This window comes from Pseudorasbora parva, chromosome 5, assembly GCF_024679245.1.
Source record: "Pseudorasbora parva isolate DD20220531a chromosome 5, ASM2467924v1, whole genome shotgun sequence".
In the NCBI taxonomy this organism is placed as follows: Eukaryota; Metazoa; Chordata; class Actinopteri; order Cypriniformes; family Gobionidae; genus Pseudorasbora; species Pseudorasbora parva.
The window spans coordinates 35,142,446-35,158,073 of record NC_090176.1 but is presented as its reverse complement, the minus strand read 5'-3'; the positions used below and the strand labels follow the sequence as shown (position 1 = coordinate 35,158,073).

The following is a 15,628-nucleotide window of genomic DNA, read 5'->3' as shown; positions in this document are numbered from 1 at the left end:
CTGTATGGTATACTAGGTAAAGATACATTTTTACCAGGCCCAGCTAAAGAGGGCGCTACTGAGTCTACTTAATTTTAAAGTTACTGTACAGCACAAAATGCCTCAGTTCTTTAAAGATAATTTTATTTAGCTACCCTTTCTGCATAATCATGCTTAAAGGGATAGCTCACCCCCAATATTGTTTTCCCGTCATTTACTCACCCTTATGAAAACTTTCACTTTCTTTCTTGTGTGGAACAAACATATTTTGAGAAATTTCACAGTTTCCTCCCCCATATTATGGAATTAAATGGGCTCCAGTGTTATTTGGTTTCGAGTGTTCTTCATAATATCTTTATTTTGTGTTCCTCAGTAAATTTTTTTTACATGAAATCAGGGAGAGTAGATGATGAGACAGTTTTAATTTTTGGGTGGTCTATTTATTTACATCATTATTGTTATGAATTGGTTTATTGCATAAACTTGCTTTTACATTCATGGATTCTATAGTTCAAGAACTATTGTTTTCTGTCTTTCTCCACAGATCCCCAGCTCAAGGGTATAGTGACCAGGTTATATTGCAGGCAGGGATACTACTTGCAGATGAACCCAGATGGATCTCTTGATGGGACCAAGGATGACAGTAGTAATTCTTGTGAGTTCCCTTTAATTTCATAATCATGGCACATAATTATAAACACATGAACATGTTTCAAAAAGGAATAACTACTGCTTGATATTTCTGGTGAGTAAAAATGCTACACTTAAAAGGTAAAGTGGGCACAAATGCATATCATTACTTTTAATGCACACACTTTTCAAATCCCTGTTACTGATTCATTTTCTGTAGTTATCAGTGTTGCTGATATGGCAGTAGGTTGGTCCTTGGGGAGACGTGTGTGTGTGTGCATGTGAGGTGATAACTCAGGAGGCAGTGGTGTATTATTAGCTTGTACTGGGCCTGCTTTTCAAATGCTTCAGGCCAGCTGCTTAATTTGATTTTAATATGCAGCTGTACCAATAGAGTGACGCAGAGGGCTCTCTGTCAGTCACAAACTCAAAAAGAAGATGACACTTGACATTTACAACATAAGAAAAACACTTACACAAAATCAGACACAACTATAGAAGTGGCGTATAACAATATAAAAACACATTGATTATTCATTTTTTCTAAGAAATCAAATTTTAACTAAGGTAATCAAACAGCAACCATGGCCTGAATTTTGAAAAATGGGATTGGAGGATTATTTATAAATACATTTATCTCACCTAAATGTTGGCTCACTCTGTGTTTTTACACACAGCCAAAGGAAGCTTGATTTCAACCTTCAATTGGAGTTTCAAAAAAAGACATGTAAACAAGAACAAATACAATAAAAAGTTTTAAAAACTTTCAGTTTTTCAGGTAGGTCTAACAATATCGGTACAGGAATACTACAGAAATTGAATCAATCTAATGTGTCATTAAATGAAATGCAGATGAATTATTTTCATTATATTTTGTTGTTTGATTAACAGTAATGACACAGACAGTGTCAGGTATATTAGGCTGCTGTCCCTTTAAGAGCTAATGCACAGATCCAATATACTGGCATTTTATTTCTCAACTGTTTACGTTGACATCACGACTGTGTTTATGTGAGTACTCACCAAGACGAGCATTTTGATGTTTCTGACTGCAATAAGCCGCGAAAAAGCTGAGTTTGGTACTCGCGAGCTGTTTGAGAGGCGGTTTTGTTTATGTGTGCATTCTGGGTATGACGGCACATAAAACCAGAGAACTCTCAGAGAACACGCAGGTACTACTGACTGCTATATAAGCACTTTAATGTTTAAATTGATAAGTTGTGCACATGATAAACCTTAGTAATGATGTAACTGTCCCGAAACGTGAGCAAAAAATGCGCACTTGAAACCATGTGAGCATTTTTAAAGAGAGGGAGAAGGCGCGGTAGCCCTGAATCATTCTCGCTGTTTGTGACATTATGACTCACAGAAAGTTTTTAAATTTTTGATCCGATAATCTGTGGAATTCAACCAACAAACTACTTGAATACATTTTTGCGGGAAACTCAGTCGGTTTCAAACTCAAATATAGATAGAAAAATATACTTCTTAAATATATTTAGATATACTTTGGATATATATATATATATATTAATTTAATTTTATATGTTTAATTTAATGTAGATATTATTTGGACAATTATAGTAAGCCACACTTATATATAATTTATACACTTAATTGCATTAGATGCAGTGTGTGCCATGAAATAATTCTATAATGTTTTTGCCATCTTTGCAATGCCTTTTGAACAAAAATGTTTGTTCATTTATTGTTTGATTTTCTTGTGTTATCTTAATAAAATAATATTTTTGCTTGTATGACTTTTTTTTTCTTTTTCTATTTTTGGTAAAATAGTTAATAATATGTGTTATTTATATAAATTCTATTAGATGCAAAGCCATTTATAGATTGAGATGGAGGGAGAGAGAAACGGAGGAGAAGGAAAATAATGAAATGGCACAAGAGATTTCAATATCATGCTTGCTTTGGAAGACAAGAATGAGTCTATTTTGTGCCCTTGTAAGAATCCAAAGTGCCAGTGGAGCACTTCCAGAAACTCACTTTGATGTAACTGTCTCACTCATATTTTGCCACACCAAAGTCTACCAGACCAGGGCTTTTCTGAAATAATTTTCATTCTAGCACCCTGGGAGCTCTGCCAATTACCAGTGAGTTGAAGTGAGTTCATTACACTTTAGGTCTAAATCACCCCTTTGGATGCACTTAGTGTCACCAGCTAGGCTGTTACTTTCCTCCAGTACAAACAGTGGCCGTTACCTAACAAGACTGAAGAGCTGCTCCAACAACAAAAGATCCATTAAATCTGCCACACTCTACTACTGCCTCCAATCGCTACCCTTCTATGCTGCAGCTTGCTGCGCCAGGCTTCTGTTGCTGCCCACTGGGCATAAAAACAATTATTTTACATAATATGAGGCCCCCATTCAATTTCTGTGTATCAGTTTTATGCACTGCACTATCCCTGTTTATGCATGCCATGGAGTGCAGCTCATGTTCAGTTTATGGGTTCAGATCCATTTTAGTGATGTTTGCTATTATTATTGGGGTTAGGTGTTTGTTCTAATCACTCTTATAATGGCATAACAACATTCAAAAGCACTTTACTGAAAATGTATTTTTGAATTTGACAGTAATTCCACACTTCATACTTTAGAAATTTGAAATGATGGAAAATTCAGGTGTGTTAACCCCTGTATTGTTTTACAGCGTTGTTCAACCTCATTCCTGTGGGCCTTCGGGTCGTTGCTATTCAGTCTGTGAAGACGGGCTTGTACATCGCCATGAATGGAGAAGGCCATCTGTACACATCAGTAAGTACATGGTGCTTGTGAAGAATTCAGGTCTTACAGATGGCAGTTTGTTTAAGATTCTGTTGCTCTGTACCTGAACCTCCTTCTAATTCAGTATTCTAGCTGAAACAACTGAATGATTGTACATGGGAGAAGTGATACACAACTGATTCCAATAAAGTTTTTCTGTTAGCATATTGCTAAACTATATATGCTTTAAAGGTCTTTAAAGGTGCACTATGAAACTTTCCGTCCACTGGAGGGCACTTATTCTAAACAAAGGCAAAGTTTGATGACGCCAAGTGTGAGCGCAGTATCTTGGGACATGTGGTCTTCACCTTACAGCCGGTGGAAAATAGGACTCGGACAGAAATCATGTTCATGGATGTGGTTATTAACGTTACTGTAGTGTAAAGCAGAGCAGGACCGAGTGTTGTGGAGCTAAGCACGGCTGCTGGAGCGATTGTTATACAAACACACGGCTCGCGAGTACCGGGACATTTATTATGACGGGACGGGACACAGTTGCCGGGCGCACATACTTCCGCTTTTTCCGATCATTAATATAAGGTAAAGCAGCTCTGTTTATCATATTAGATACATTTAAGTGTGTTTAAAATTATGTTATGACGTTACTCTGTGCGTTTGCTCGGCGCTGCTGTGACATGTTCACACTGCTAAGAGAAAAGCGCTTCTGCAGAATAAACTCGCTCAAACGCTATGTTGAAACGTCCCGGTCCTTAGTTAAAATAGCAATTTTCTCACAATTTACAAATAGTTGGAAACATTTGGGATATAGTAAGTACTCAACTGAACAAAATATATAACACTAGCCTAGTTTTTGGATATTTTACTGCAAAAATACTACATAGTGCACCTTTAACAGTAAACACAAATATTGGGTAAACTATTCTATTGTAATTAGATTGAGGTATGTCTTAATGAAGCTCCCGTTTGGTTGGATTTTTTAAATTTACCATAGTTTAACAATGAAATGTCATGTCTTTTGTGATTGGACACAATGCACACCTTCCCTCTCAGTACCAGTTTTTGGCCCTCTATCAGATGTCGGCATGGCCATCTCATTTACAATGGCACATCAGCTCAGACTCAAAGCTGATTCCCTTTTCATTACTTTATACCCCTAGAGCTCAAACTTATCTAAAAAAATAAATATTATCAATGCACGTAAAAGATGAGTCATTGTGACAACTGCAACATTTTGAGCAGAACATCTTGTGATATAATATTTAATTCTGTAAAAACTGATATTGCACTAACAAACAGAAGTGGGACAATATCTGTCCAGAAAGTTGTATATAAATGTCTTTTACACGGAAGAAGTCATTATGGAGCTATAATGCACAATAGAGCATGTCTCTATTATGGGTTTAGTTTTAAATGCACATCACAGTTATGCACACCCACATAAGCATAAGTAGTTTTATCAACAAGATCTGTTGCTGAAACACTGCATTAAAGTCCGAATGTTTACATCAAACATTCCATTTAGCCTACAGTGCAATGCATCCACCTCGACCAGATGGTCATTAATTACTGGCAACCATGACAGTCAGTAAGGTGTTACCTTTCTTTTTTGTGCTTGTCATTGACAGAACACTGCACAGTACTAACCCATCTAACAATCTCAGAACGTTGTGTTATAGCACACATGTTGCTGCTTTCTTAGAATGAATGGCATTGTTGAATTTGTTGTATACGTTATTGTGGGTAAAAGTGCCTGCTTAACTAATAAAGCTGAATTTGAATGTAATGAGTCACAACATACAGATAACTTTGCACACAGAAAAAAGGCAGATGTTAGACATTCCCCGAAAGGTATTTAGACAGTTTTGGGTGCTCAACTTCAAATGAACAGATTTAATTGCATGTCAAACCAAGTGAGATATGCAAATGCATGATTCTAGACCTTTTCTCTGAACTAACGTATTTGCTGTAATGACCAGATGGTCTAAAAAGTTGCATTCATCAATATTTTCATAATTTGAACGTTTTCGTAAAAACACAAACAAAACGAAAAACCTTGTTTTGGTTGAAAAGTGTGCCTGTGCCCGCTCTTTAACATGATTTACATTTGCTTTCATATATATATATATATATATTTTTATTGTTGACATATTTTTATTTGTCTAAAGTGCATCTGTATATGTCCCATACATGTTTCCAATTATATGGGTATTTTTAGTGCTAGACATTAGTTTTATATTAATGGTTATATGGACTAGACATGTTGATATGCAGAAGCTGTTCTTTCCAGGTAATACGCTTAAACTTCCAATATTCAGCCACAGCTGACCCAGCATATTTTACTGTAGAGACTTACACAATGACAAACTTTCTCGTTCCTAATGGGCATACTAATCAACTCTATGGATGCGCCCACACACTCTCTCAGCTTTCTATCCCTGCTTCTTTTCTCCTCTCTCTGTTCCTGTGTGAATGACTCGGGTAATGGGAGAGCAAGCTCCCCTCCTTTCTCTGTCTACTCTCTCAAGGTTTGTACAATCATTTGTCATTATTCCTCTTTTTTATGAGTGTGCAGTTCTAACCTGACCCCCCCCCCCCCCACACACACACACACCCATTAGGGTCCATTATATTAATTTCTTTAATTAAAAATACTTTTTAATTCTAGCACTACAGCAAACATTTGTATATGTAGTATTTTCAATAGACATAGCTGGGAAAAGACCAGAATGAGATTTATTAACATTCTAATGAAAACCACAGACCACTAAAACAGATCTGCTCTGGCTAAAATGAGTTTTGAAACAATTTTGTGTCCGTTTCTGTCATTCCAACATTTTATTGTATTACAGTTTAATGACTTTTATATTGTACAATCAATCCTTACTCATTTGCCTTCATCAGTCAAACACAAATGAAGGCACGCTGACAGCCCACTTTGATTAGTTGTTCTCCATTCTCTCTTAGAGTCTGGCTGAAAGAATACAATAGTCCTGTTGAATAGAGCAGAATTCCATTAAGAAGCTCTAGCACTGCATCCTGGTCTTTTGTCTGTCAGGCCTTTTTTTTTGTACAGCGCGGGAGTACAAGTGACCCGATAGTATCGAAACGTCCTGGAGTCTCGACACAATGGACTCATGCATGGGAGAAAAGAAAGACTTCAATAATCTTCCATTTTTCAATCCCTCCCTTTTAATAAAAGGGCTCAAACTCTACTTTCCTCTCTGCTGCTGATGTTCATAGTCTGATTCATCCTTTGGAATGATAATCAAGCCTCTTTTCTGGGTGGCTGCAGGTGTGACAGTTATGCAGTTATATAAATACAAAACAGAGCATTGCTCTGAAAAGCAAACATGCTTGTGATTGATTGAATGAGAAATGTGTATGTAACCATTAAAACAAATGGGCAAGAGCATTAAAAAATAATCGCTTATTTGTTCATTTTAGTCACTGTATGATGTCATATGGCCAAGTGATTTGGCTTTTTTTGCCTCTCTGGCTCTCTTCAAAGCTGTTTGTTCTTCTCTATGGATTGAAGAGAGACAGGCCTATAGCTTTATCACCCTGCCACACTTGTTAGAGCTACCTTTCATGAGTGTTAGATTGACTCTTCACATCAGTAGACTGGTCCCTGTAGACTTACATCCCTTTGGTGCTTGTGTGGTTTGAACTTTTGCTACCAGAAGTTGCTAACAAAGCTCTATGGAGCCAATTTGATTTGTTAAGTATTTGATTTATTTTCTGAACACTTTCTGAATGATGTAGCCACAACACATTGCAGTAATTTAATGACAATATTTCTGCACATTTGATGTTTTTCTACAGTACTTATACTTATAGTAATCTCATTCAGTGAGGATGGTGTACAATGGGTGTTATAAAAACTAACAAATTATTGTTAGATTAAATTATTGGAACAAATTATTTTTTTCAATTGATTAATCTATTATTTTTTCCTTTTGGTTAATCAAATAATCTAAGGATTATTTTCTTTTGTATAATCTATTTAATCTATTGTTTTCTGAATAGTTGATAAATCCTTGGATTAATGTATAGACTGGGTAAACCCAGCTGGCGATTTCATTTGCTTTGATTTGCAGCTCAGGCTGGAAATCTGTACATATTTCTATCCTGCTTCCGACCAATCACAAACTGGCTTATCCACCTGGCACACTATTGGCAGGTTTAACACAAATCAGATAGAGAAGTGATGGATCATTGGTCTGATTGGTTGAAGGACTATCCAATTTCGCACAGAGTCATTTGAACAAAACCCGTAGATCATGCCTCTTGTGTAGTAGAAAATACAGTACCGACTCCCCAGACCAATGTTCAATTTTAAAAGGTTGAGCTTTGTCTGGTAATAGCCAGACAAGTTAATTTACTGATAAATATTAACCAATAATATTTTATCAAGGAGCAAGGCTAGAAGCATTGGAGCAGGGTTTAAATTGTTTTATAATGGTGTGGACAGGAAGAAAAATGGAGTTGAGTGATCCTGAAGGCGGAGTTTGTGAAGAATGTTCTGGAGGTAAAGAGTTTCAGATAGGTTGATGAGTCTGAAGCTCGATATTGAAGGTGTGATGTTGAATGTTGTTAGTGCCTATGCTCCACAAGTAGGTTGTAAGCAAGATGAGAAAGACAGATTCTGGAGTGAGTTGGAGGAAGTGATGCAGGCTGTTCCCAGAGGTGAGAGAGTAGTGATAGGGAGAGATTTGAATGGACATGTTGGGGAAGGGAATAGTGGGGATGAGGAAGTGATGGGCAGGTTTGGTCTTCAGGAAAGGAACCCAGAAGGACAGAGGTTGGTAGACTTTGCTAAAAGTATGGAGATGGCTGTGGTGAACACATACTTTCAGAAGAGGCAGGAACACAGGGTGACATATATGAGTGGTGGCAGGAGCACACAAGTGGACTATATCTTATGTAGACGCTGTAATCTGATGGAAATTAGCTATTTTAAAGTAGTGGTAGGTGAGAGTTTAGCTAGACAGTATAGGATGGTGGTGTGTAAGATGACTCTGGTGGTGAGGAAGATGAAGAGAGTAAAGGCAGAGCAGAAGACAAGGTGGTGGAAGTTGGAAAAGGAAGAGTGCTGTGTGGTTTTCAGGGAGGAGTTGAGACTGGAATACTACAGCCAAAGTGATTAGAGAGACCGGTAGAAAGGTGCTAGGTGTGTCACCTGGAAAGAGGAAAGAAGACAAGGAGACTTGGTGGTGGAATGAGAAAGTCCAGGAGAGTATCCAGAGGAAGAGGTTAGCTAGGAAGAAGTGGGACAGTGAGAGTACGGAGGAAAGTAGACAGGAATATAGGGTGATGCAGCGTGAGGTTTAGACAGAGGTGGCAAAGGCCAACTAGAAAGCATATGAGGACGTGTATGCAAGGTTAGATAGCAAGGAAGGTGAGAGGGATGTGTATCGGTTGGCGAGGCAGAGGGATAGAGATGGAAAGGATGTGCAGCAGGTTAGAGTGATTAAAGATAGAGATGGAAATATTTTGACAGGTGTCAGGAAGGTGAGGAAATGATGGAAGGAGTACTTTGAGGAACTGATGAATGAGGAAAATGACAGGGAGAGAAGAGTTGTAGAGGCAAATATTATTGACCAGGAAGTAGAAAGTATTAGCAAGGGTGAAGTTAGGAGAGCTTTGAAGAGGATGAAGGGAGGAAAGGCAGTTGGTCCTGATGACATACCAGTGGAGGTATGGAAGTGTCTAGGAGAAATGGCAGTAGAGTTTTTAACTAGGTTGTTCAACAAGGTTTTAAAGAGTGAAAGGATGCCTGAGGAATGGAGGAGAAGTGTTTTGGTGCCACTTTTTAAGAACAAGGGAGATGTGCTTGTGGAAACTACAGAGGTATTAAGCTGATGAGCCATACAATGAAGTTGTGGGAAAGAGTAGTGGAAGCAAGGCTAAGGGGAGAAGCGGACATTTGTGAGCAGCAGTATGGTTTCATGCCAAGAAAGAACACTACAGATGCATTATTTGCTTTGAGAATGTTAATGGAGAAGTACAGAGAGGGTCAGAAAGAGCTTCATTGTGTCTTTGTAGATTTAGACAAAGCATATGACAGAGTGCCAAGAGAGGAGCTGTGGTATTGTATGAGGAGGTCTGGAGTGGCAGAGAAGTATGTTAGAGTTGTACAGGATATGTGTGAGAGCAGTAGGACAGTGGTAAGGTGTGCCGTAGGTGAGACAGAGGACTTCACGGTGAAGGTGGGACTGCATCAAGGATCGGCTCTGAGCCCCTTCTTGTTTGCGGTGGTAATGGACAGGCTGACAGATGAGGTCAGACAGGAATCTCCATGGACTGTGATGTTTGCAGATGACATTGTGATTTGCAGCGAGAGCAGGGAGCAGGTGGAGGAAAGTCTAGAGAGATGGAGGTTTGCTCTGGAGAGAAGAGGAATGAAGGTTAGCCGCAGCAAGACAGAATACATGTGTGTGAATGAGAGAGAACCAAGTGAGGTTACAGGGAGAAGAGGTAAAAAAGGTGCAGTTGCACTGAGGAAAGGACAGGAGGAAGAGCTAGAGGTAGCAGAGCTGAAGATGTTGAGGTTCTCTTTGGGCTTGACGAGGATGGATAGGATCAGGAATGAGTACATCAGAGGGACAGCACATGTGAGATGTTTTGGAGATAAAGTTAGAGAGGCCAGGTTGAGATGGTTTGGACATTTTCAGAGGAGGGAGAGTGAATATATTGGTAAAAGGATGCTGAGGTTAGAGCTGCCAGGCAGGAGGTCAAGAGGAAGACTAAAGAGGAGGTTTATGGATGTAGTGAAGGAGGACATGAAGGTAGTTGGTCTGAGAGAAGAGGATACAGAGGATTGGAATACAGTAGATGGAGGCAGATGATTCGCTGTGCCGACCCCTGAAGGGAACAGCCAAAAGAAAAAAAAAGTACCAATAACTAATAACCTGGTCTGTCAAAACGATTAATCACATCCAAAATAAAAGTTTGTGTTTACATATATACAGTGTGTGTGTGTACTGTGTATAATTATTTTGTATATGTAAATACTCATTCATGTATACATTTAAGAAATATTTGTATGTATATATTTATATAAATATGTTTTACATAAATATAACATTTTTCTTGACTATATAAATTAATATGTGTGTATTTATATACATAATTACACACAGTCCACACGTATATTATGTAAACACTTATTTATTTATTTTGGATGTGATTAATCGATTTGACAGCCCTAGTTAATATTTATTGGTAAATTATAATTGTTATTTATTTAAGATGTGATTAATCGTGATTAATCAGTTTGACACCTCTAATTATAACTAATGCATACATTTTTACCTAATGATATTATTTATTGCAAAATAAAAAAGGTTTATTGCAGTATAGGCCTAATCAGCAAAGGTGTTTACTATGGCTGCATTCACAGTCCCTTTTCTGGGATTTACAGCAGAAACTGCGCACAAGTGTGAATCCTGAAATGTTTTGTTCATTCAGGAGATTAAAGTAGCTTCCTGAATATATGTTCATTCAGCTGTGTGATCAAACAGCTGAAGTCACAGCCGCATTCTAACTAACCATAGCAGCAGTGTCGAACATGCCGGTGTCCATAAAACCGTGAAGTTGTACCATGATTGACAGAGCATAATTAAATAAATGAGTCTAGTTGAAGCTCGAGTCATCCATTAGATATTTTAAATAACCAACAACAGCGTTAAATGCTTTGTAACCGGTTGCAGAGAGTATGATTGAATGCCTCACACCCACTGCAGCTTGTAAAAAGCAGAATGCTGTACAAATGCAGCCATATTAAGCAGAAAATAGGAGTCTGACAACCGTATTCTAGTGCTGTGTAAAATTTTAGTGTAATGGTCCTAATACTTATGCTGCTTCCTTGCCATTTTGAGGTAAGAGAGATGTTATCTTTCTTTTTTAGATGCATAGAAGTTGTGCTGCTGTTGTTGGCCATTTCGGTTTCGCAGAGCATTCAGAGCACCATTTTATTCTGTCTGTGTTTAATAAATGTCCACACTTTAGATCAGGCTCAATATTTTTTGTAATAATGGCTACTTTTCAGCATGCCATCTTTGGGGAACATAAATAGCATGATGAAGCAACACACTACACAGTACATAATCAACATAATCGATTAGGTTGACACGTTGTTCCGGCCCTAATAAAACAATCTTTCTATATGTCCTGCAGTGACAGGATTTCTTGCCAGGATTTCTTGTAAGGTAGACATGTATGTTGGTTAAAGATAAGAACTTGTCTTCTTACAGCATATTTTTGAGCAGTAATCTCATATCTAAGCAGAGGTCTCACATAACCTGTCCAGTCAGAGATAAGCACCATCCTATCCCTGCCCTCCAGCTGACCGTCACTGATGTTTGGAAGATTATCAGCTCTGTTCAAACAAATAAAATATCTTCCTGTATCTTTTTAGACATATTTATTTATTTTTCTTGACAAAATTCCTGTTAATGACAATATTGTAAAGAAGTTTGTATGACATCTTTGAAAATTAATGATGAACCTTCACCCCAGTCTGAGGTCCAGAGCGCTCTACAGCAGGTTTTCATCACAGATATCTCTGTACATTTCACCATGCTTTACTGTAGGGATGGTATTAGCAAGGTGATGAGCGGTGCCTGATTTCCTCCAGAAATGATGCTTGCCATTCAGGCAAAAAGTTTAATCTTTGATTCCTCAGACCAGAGAATTTTTGAGAGCCTTTCAGGTACCTTTTGGCAAACTCCAGGTGGGTTGTCATGTGCCTTTTGCAGAGGAGTGGCCACTCTACCATACAGGCCTGATTTGTCGAGTGCAGATGGTTGTTTTTTCTGAAAGGTTCAAAATTGAGTTTGGGTACATCCTGTTTCCACTGATTATACTTGAGATGTTTCTACAACTTGATTGTAGAAACCACAGAAAAATGCTGGAACTCTACAATTTGGAGCTCTACTTTTCATTAATTTGCAAAGATTTCAAACTATATTCTATTTGATTTAGTTCGTTAATTCGTGTCATTATGGGGTATTTTTTGTAGAATTTTGAGAAAAATAATGAATTTAATCCTTTTAGAAAAGGCTGTAACATAGGAAAATGTTGAAAAAGTGAAGCGCTGGGAATTCTTTCCGGACACATAAGATATAAAAGATATGACATGAGTGAGTTCCTCCCATGGTATTTTCCACTGATGGCAGATGGCTTAGTTTGATTATATTCTCAAGAGTTTATTATTCTCACCCTCACATCTAAATCTTCCTACACTTTTTTTGTTTTTGTTTGTTTTGTTTGAACAAGCAACCTAAATCACAGCATAATATTTTATAATGAAAGGACTTATCAAATGGAACATGCTATAATGCTTTAGCTTTTATTATTTGTGTTAAATTTGCATCTTAAATACAAATCGTCATGAGGACCTGTTTTTTTTTTTTTTAACAACAATAAGCTTCACCAAACTGTGCAATCTGAATACAGAGACAGTAGAGGGAGGAACCAGGGACTGGTGAGAAACCATCTTCATGCATTAATGAACAATAAGGTCAAAGCTACAAGCAGGCTTGGAAAATAGAATCAGGGGGCAAGTCGTTTATAAATAGGCCATGTTTTTCATTCTGCTAATGCTACAATTTTTTTTATTTTTTTTCTTCTTCTTATAAATCCCCCCCCCCCCATTTTTTTCATTTGGCCAATGTCCAATGGGCATCATTCATGGAAAATCTTTGAAAAACCGTTCAGATGTAAATTTTCATATATTCAAAACATTTTTAGTTGGTTCGAAAGAAATTTACACCTATTCCCTACCATGTGTAAATTGTGTGTAAAACTTTCAAATGTTCTGTGTTCTTTTAAGCAAACTGATGACACAGAATTTTGATAATATTTCACGAGTGTGTTTGCTGTCTTTTTAATTTTATTTATTTCTTTTGTAGCTCAGTCGTTCAATCACAGTACAGGATGGGCGGAACAAATACTATATCGACCAACCATCCTACTTGTACAAATACTGAACAACAATGGAGAAGTTAATATTGCTGGTTACTGCATTTTTATATTCAAAAATATTCTTATTTTTGTTAGCACATTACAACATGGTGCATTCCATCATCATTATATTAACCAAAGCACCTCCACCTCCACCTTTTTTTACGCTGGCTAAAATGTGTTGGTGGACACATTTTAATTTAATATTTATTGTTAGGCATATGGCCAATTAGTCTCTTTATAATTTATGCAATATACTGGAGCCAAATATGAGAAGGGAGTCCAGAAGATTCCACAGCGTTCCTGAACACGTAATTTATGTAGTTGTAACTCATGAGTGGGGATTATGCTAATTGTTGTTGAGCGTGCACTAACTTACACACGTTTAACTATTAAAGCAACACTGGGCAACTTTTGCTCTTGGGGTCCCCCTACAGTTGGGAAAAAATAATGTCCTCAACTACTGTCGTAAGCTGTCATCCTACAACAGGGGATGCCATCACGTGTGCATTTGTTGACATGACTACCCTGATAGCCCTGAACTAGTGATGTGCGGGTCGTCTCATAACCCGCGGACCCCGTATGTCTATTTAATGGTCGCGGGTGCGGGGCGGGCCAAATAAGTTCATAAAAGCAGCCCCGCGGGTTGGTGCAGCACTAACAGTTCCCCTGAACACTGCAGGAGGAGTTCACATACAGGTGTTCTTCTGACGTCGCGTGTGAAATGTCTTCATCCCAGGTACAGTCAGTGGCATATGTTTCAGCATGTCATATGAATATAATTTCATGGGTTTTATTTTTTTCAAACTCCAAATAATCGCGATGCTCACGTTTACAAGCCAGCGTCATTATATTAGTCTATTGGTTTCCGTTTTACAGAATCTATATGATACTTCAATTTAATGTTTGAGTGGTAGGTAATCACCGTATTACAAGCATGACAGCATCGGTCGGGCACACCTCCTTCAGCTCACGCCGACGAGCAAACGCTGGTCCAATGTTGATCCTCCTGCCTTTAATCCGATCATTTTTCGTTTCCTCTTATTGCTTTCCTCCAACAAAACCTTTTCTTTCTTATTTGTCTGTGCTGCTTCGGACATGCCTATATTATCCGACGAACAAAGTTGGGCTCGCACGTCCGAATTTAAGGAAGTGTGGAAGTGACGTATATGCCGTAAAGCAGTCGAATTTTGTAGTTCTTTTTGTTCTCGGGTTACTACCCGAAACCCGAAGTTTAAAAGTATGATTAAAAACGATACAGACCCCATCAAGCTATGGCAGACGTGTCATTCAACCTATTGTAAGTCGATGTATCATCACAAGAGTCTTGAAAATATATTATGAAGGTTGAAAAGTTACCTGGTGCTGCTTTAAATTATATGATTATGAAAATTTAATGAATAGGGCCAATTGTGTGAATAATTACATTTCAAATAGCACTTTTATAACACATAGACTATAGGTCACAACTTGACAAGATGTCCTTGCTTCTTAAGTGATTTTACTGGCATTGGTAAAAAGAGCAGGCTAGCTCACCTTGAAAACAACAGTCATTTAAAGGAGGAGGAAGGTTTGGGAGGAAGGTGTAGCATGAAAGCTCAGACGCAGAGTTAATGGAGCCCAACCAGTGAGATGGAGCTTGGCATACCGATAAAGTTGCCCTGTGCCAGCTTGTGCTGCAAAAAGCGGGTCTTATTTGGAAATACATAGGCAAAACAAGGTCAGGTGACTAATGGAGGCGAAAGCAATTTCACTGTCAGACTATATCTAAATGGAATCCTTTGCTTGCTCCCCGACAGTGGCTTTACAGCCATGACAGTTTTGTCTCTTTTAGTCTGGCCATATCTTCAGGCAAGTTTGGCCACGTTTTTGACATGAATTTTTGTCATCTGTTTTCATCCATGTGATGACTTTACTAGCTTTGAAACACAAGCTGTGAACAAAAAAGGGATATAAGGACTGAAGCATATGGTTGTCTGCTTGTGCAATATTTATAGATCTAGGGTTCTTACAGAGTTTTGCAGTTTGGGCCTGAAACAGTCCGTAGAACTAAGTAATAAATGTTCCTATACGATGCTCTCCTTTGGTTATGGTTGTCCTATACGTCCCTCTTTATACAGCTCTGGAAAAAATTAAGAGACCACTTAAAGGGTTAGTTCACCCAAAAATGAAATTGATGTCATTAATGACTCACCCTAATGTCGTTCCACACCCGTAAGACCTCCGTTCATCTTCAGAACACAGTTTAAGATAAGTGTATGCACACTATACTGTCCATGTCCAGAAAGATAATAAAAACATCATCAAAGTAG

General features: G+C 38.0%; 1 protein-coding gene across 3 annotated transcripts in view; it reads left to right on the top strand.

Annotated features, from left to right (window-relative positions):
- fgf14 (fibroblast growth factor 14) overlaps positions 1-15,628 on the top strand; it is a 189,278-nt gene that overhangs the window by 123,872 nt on the left and 49,778 nt on the right. For all 3 annotated transcript variants that reach the window (XM_067444013.1, XM_067444014.1, XM_067444012.1), the window contains exons 2-3: positions 524-634; positions 3,277-3,380. In XM_067444013.1, the coding sequence (XP_067300114.1) occupies positions 524-634; positions 3,277-3,380 (215 nt within the window). The remainder of the gene's footprint in view (positions 1-523; positions 635-3,276; positions 3,381-15,628) is intronic.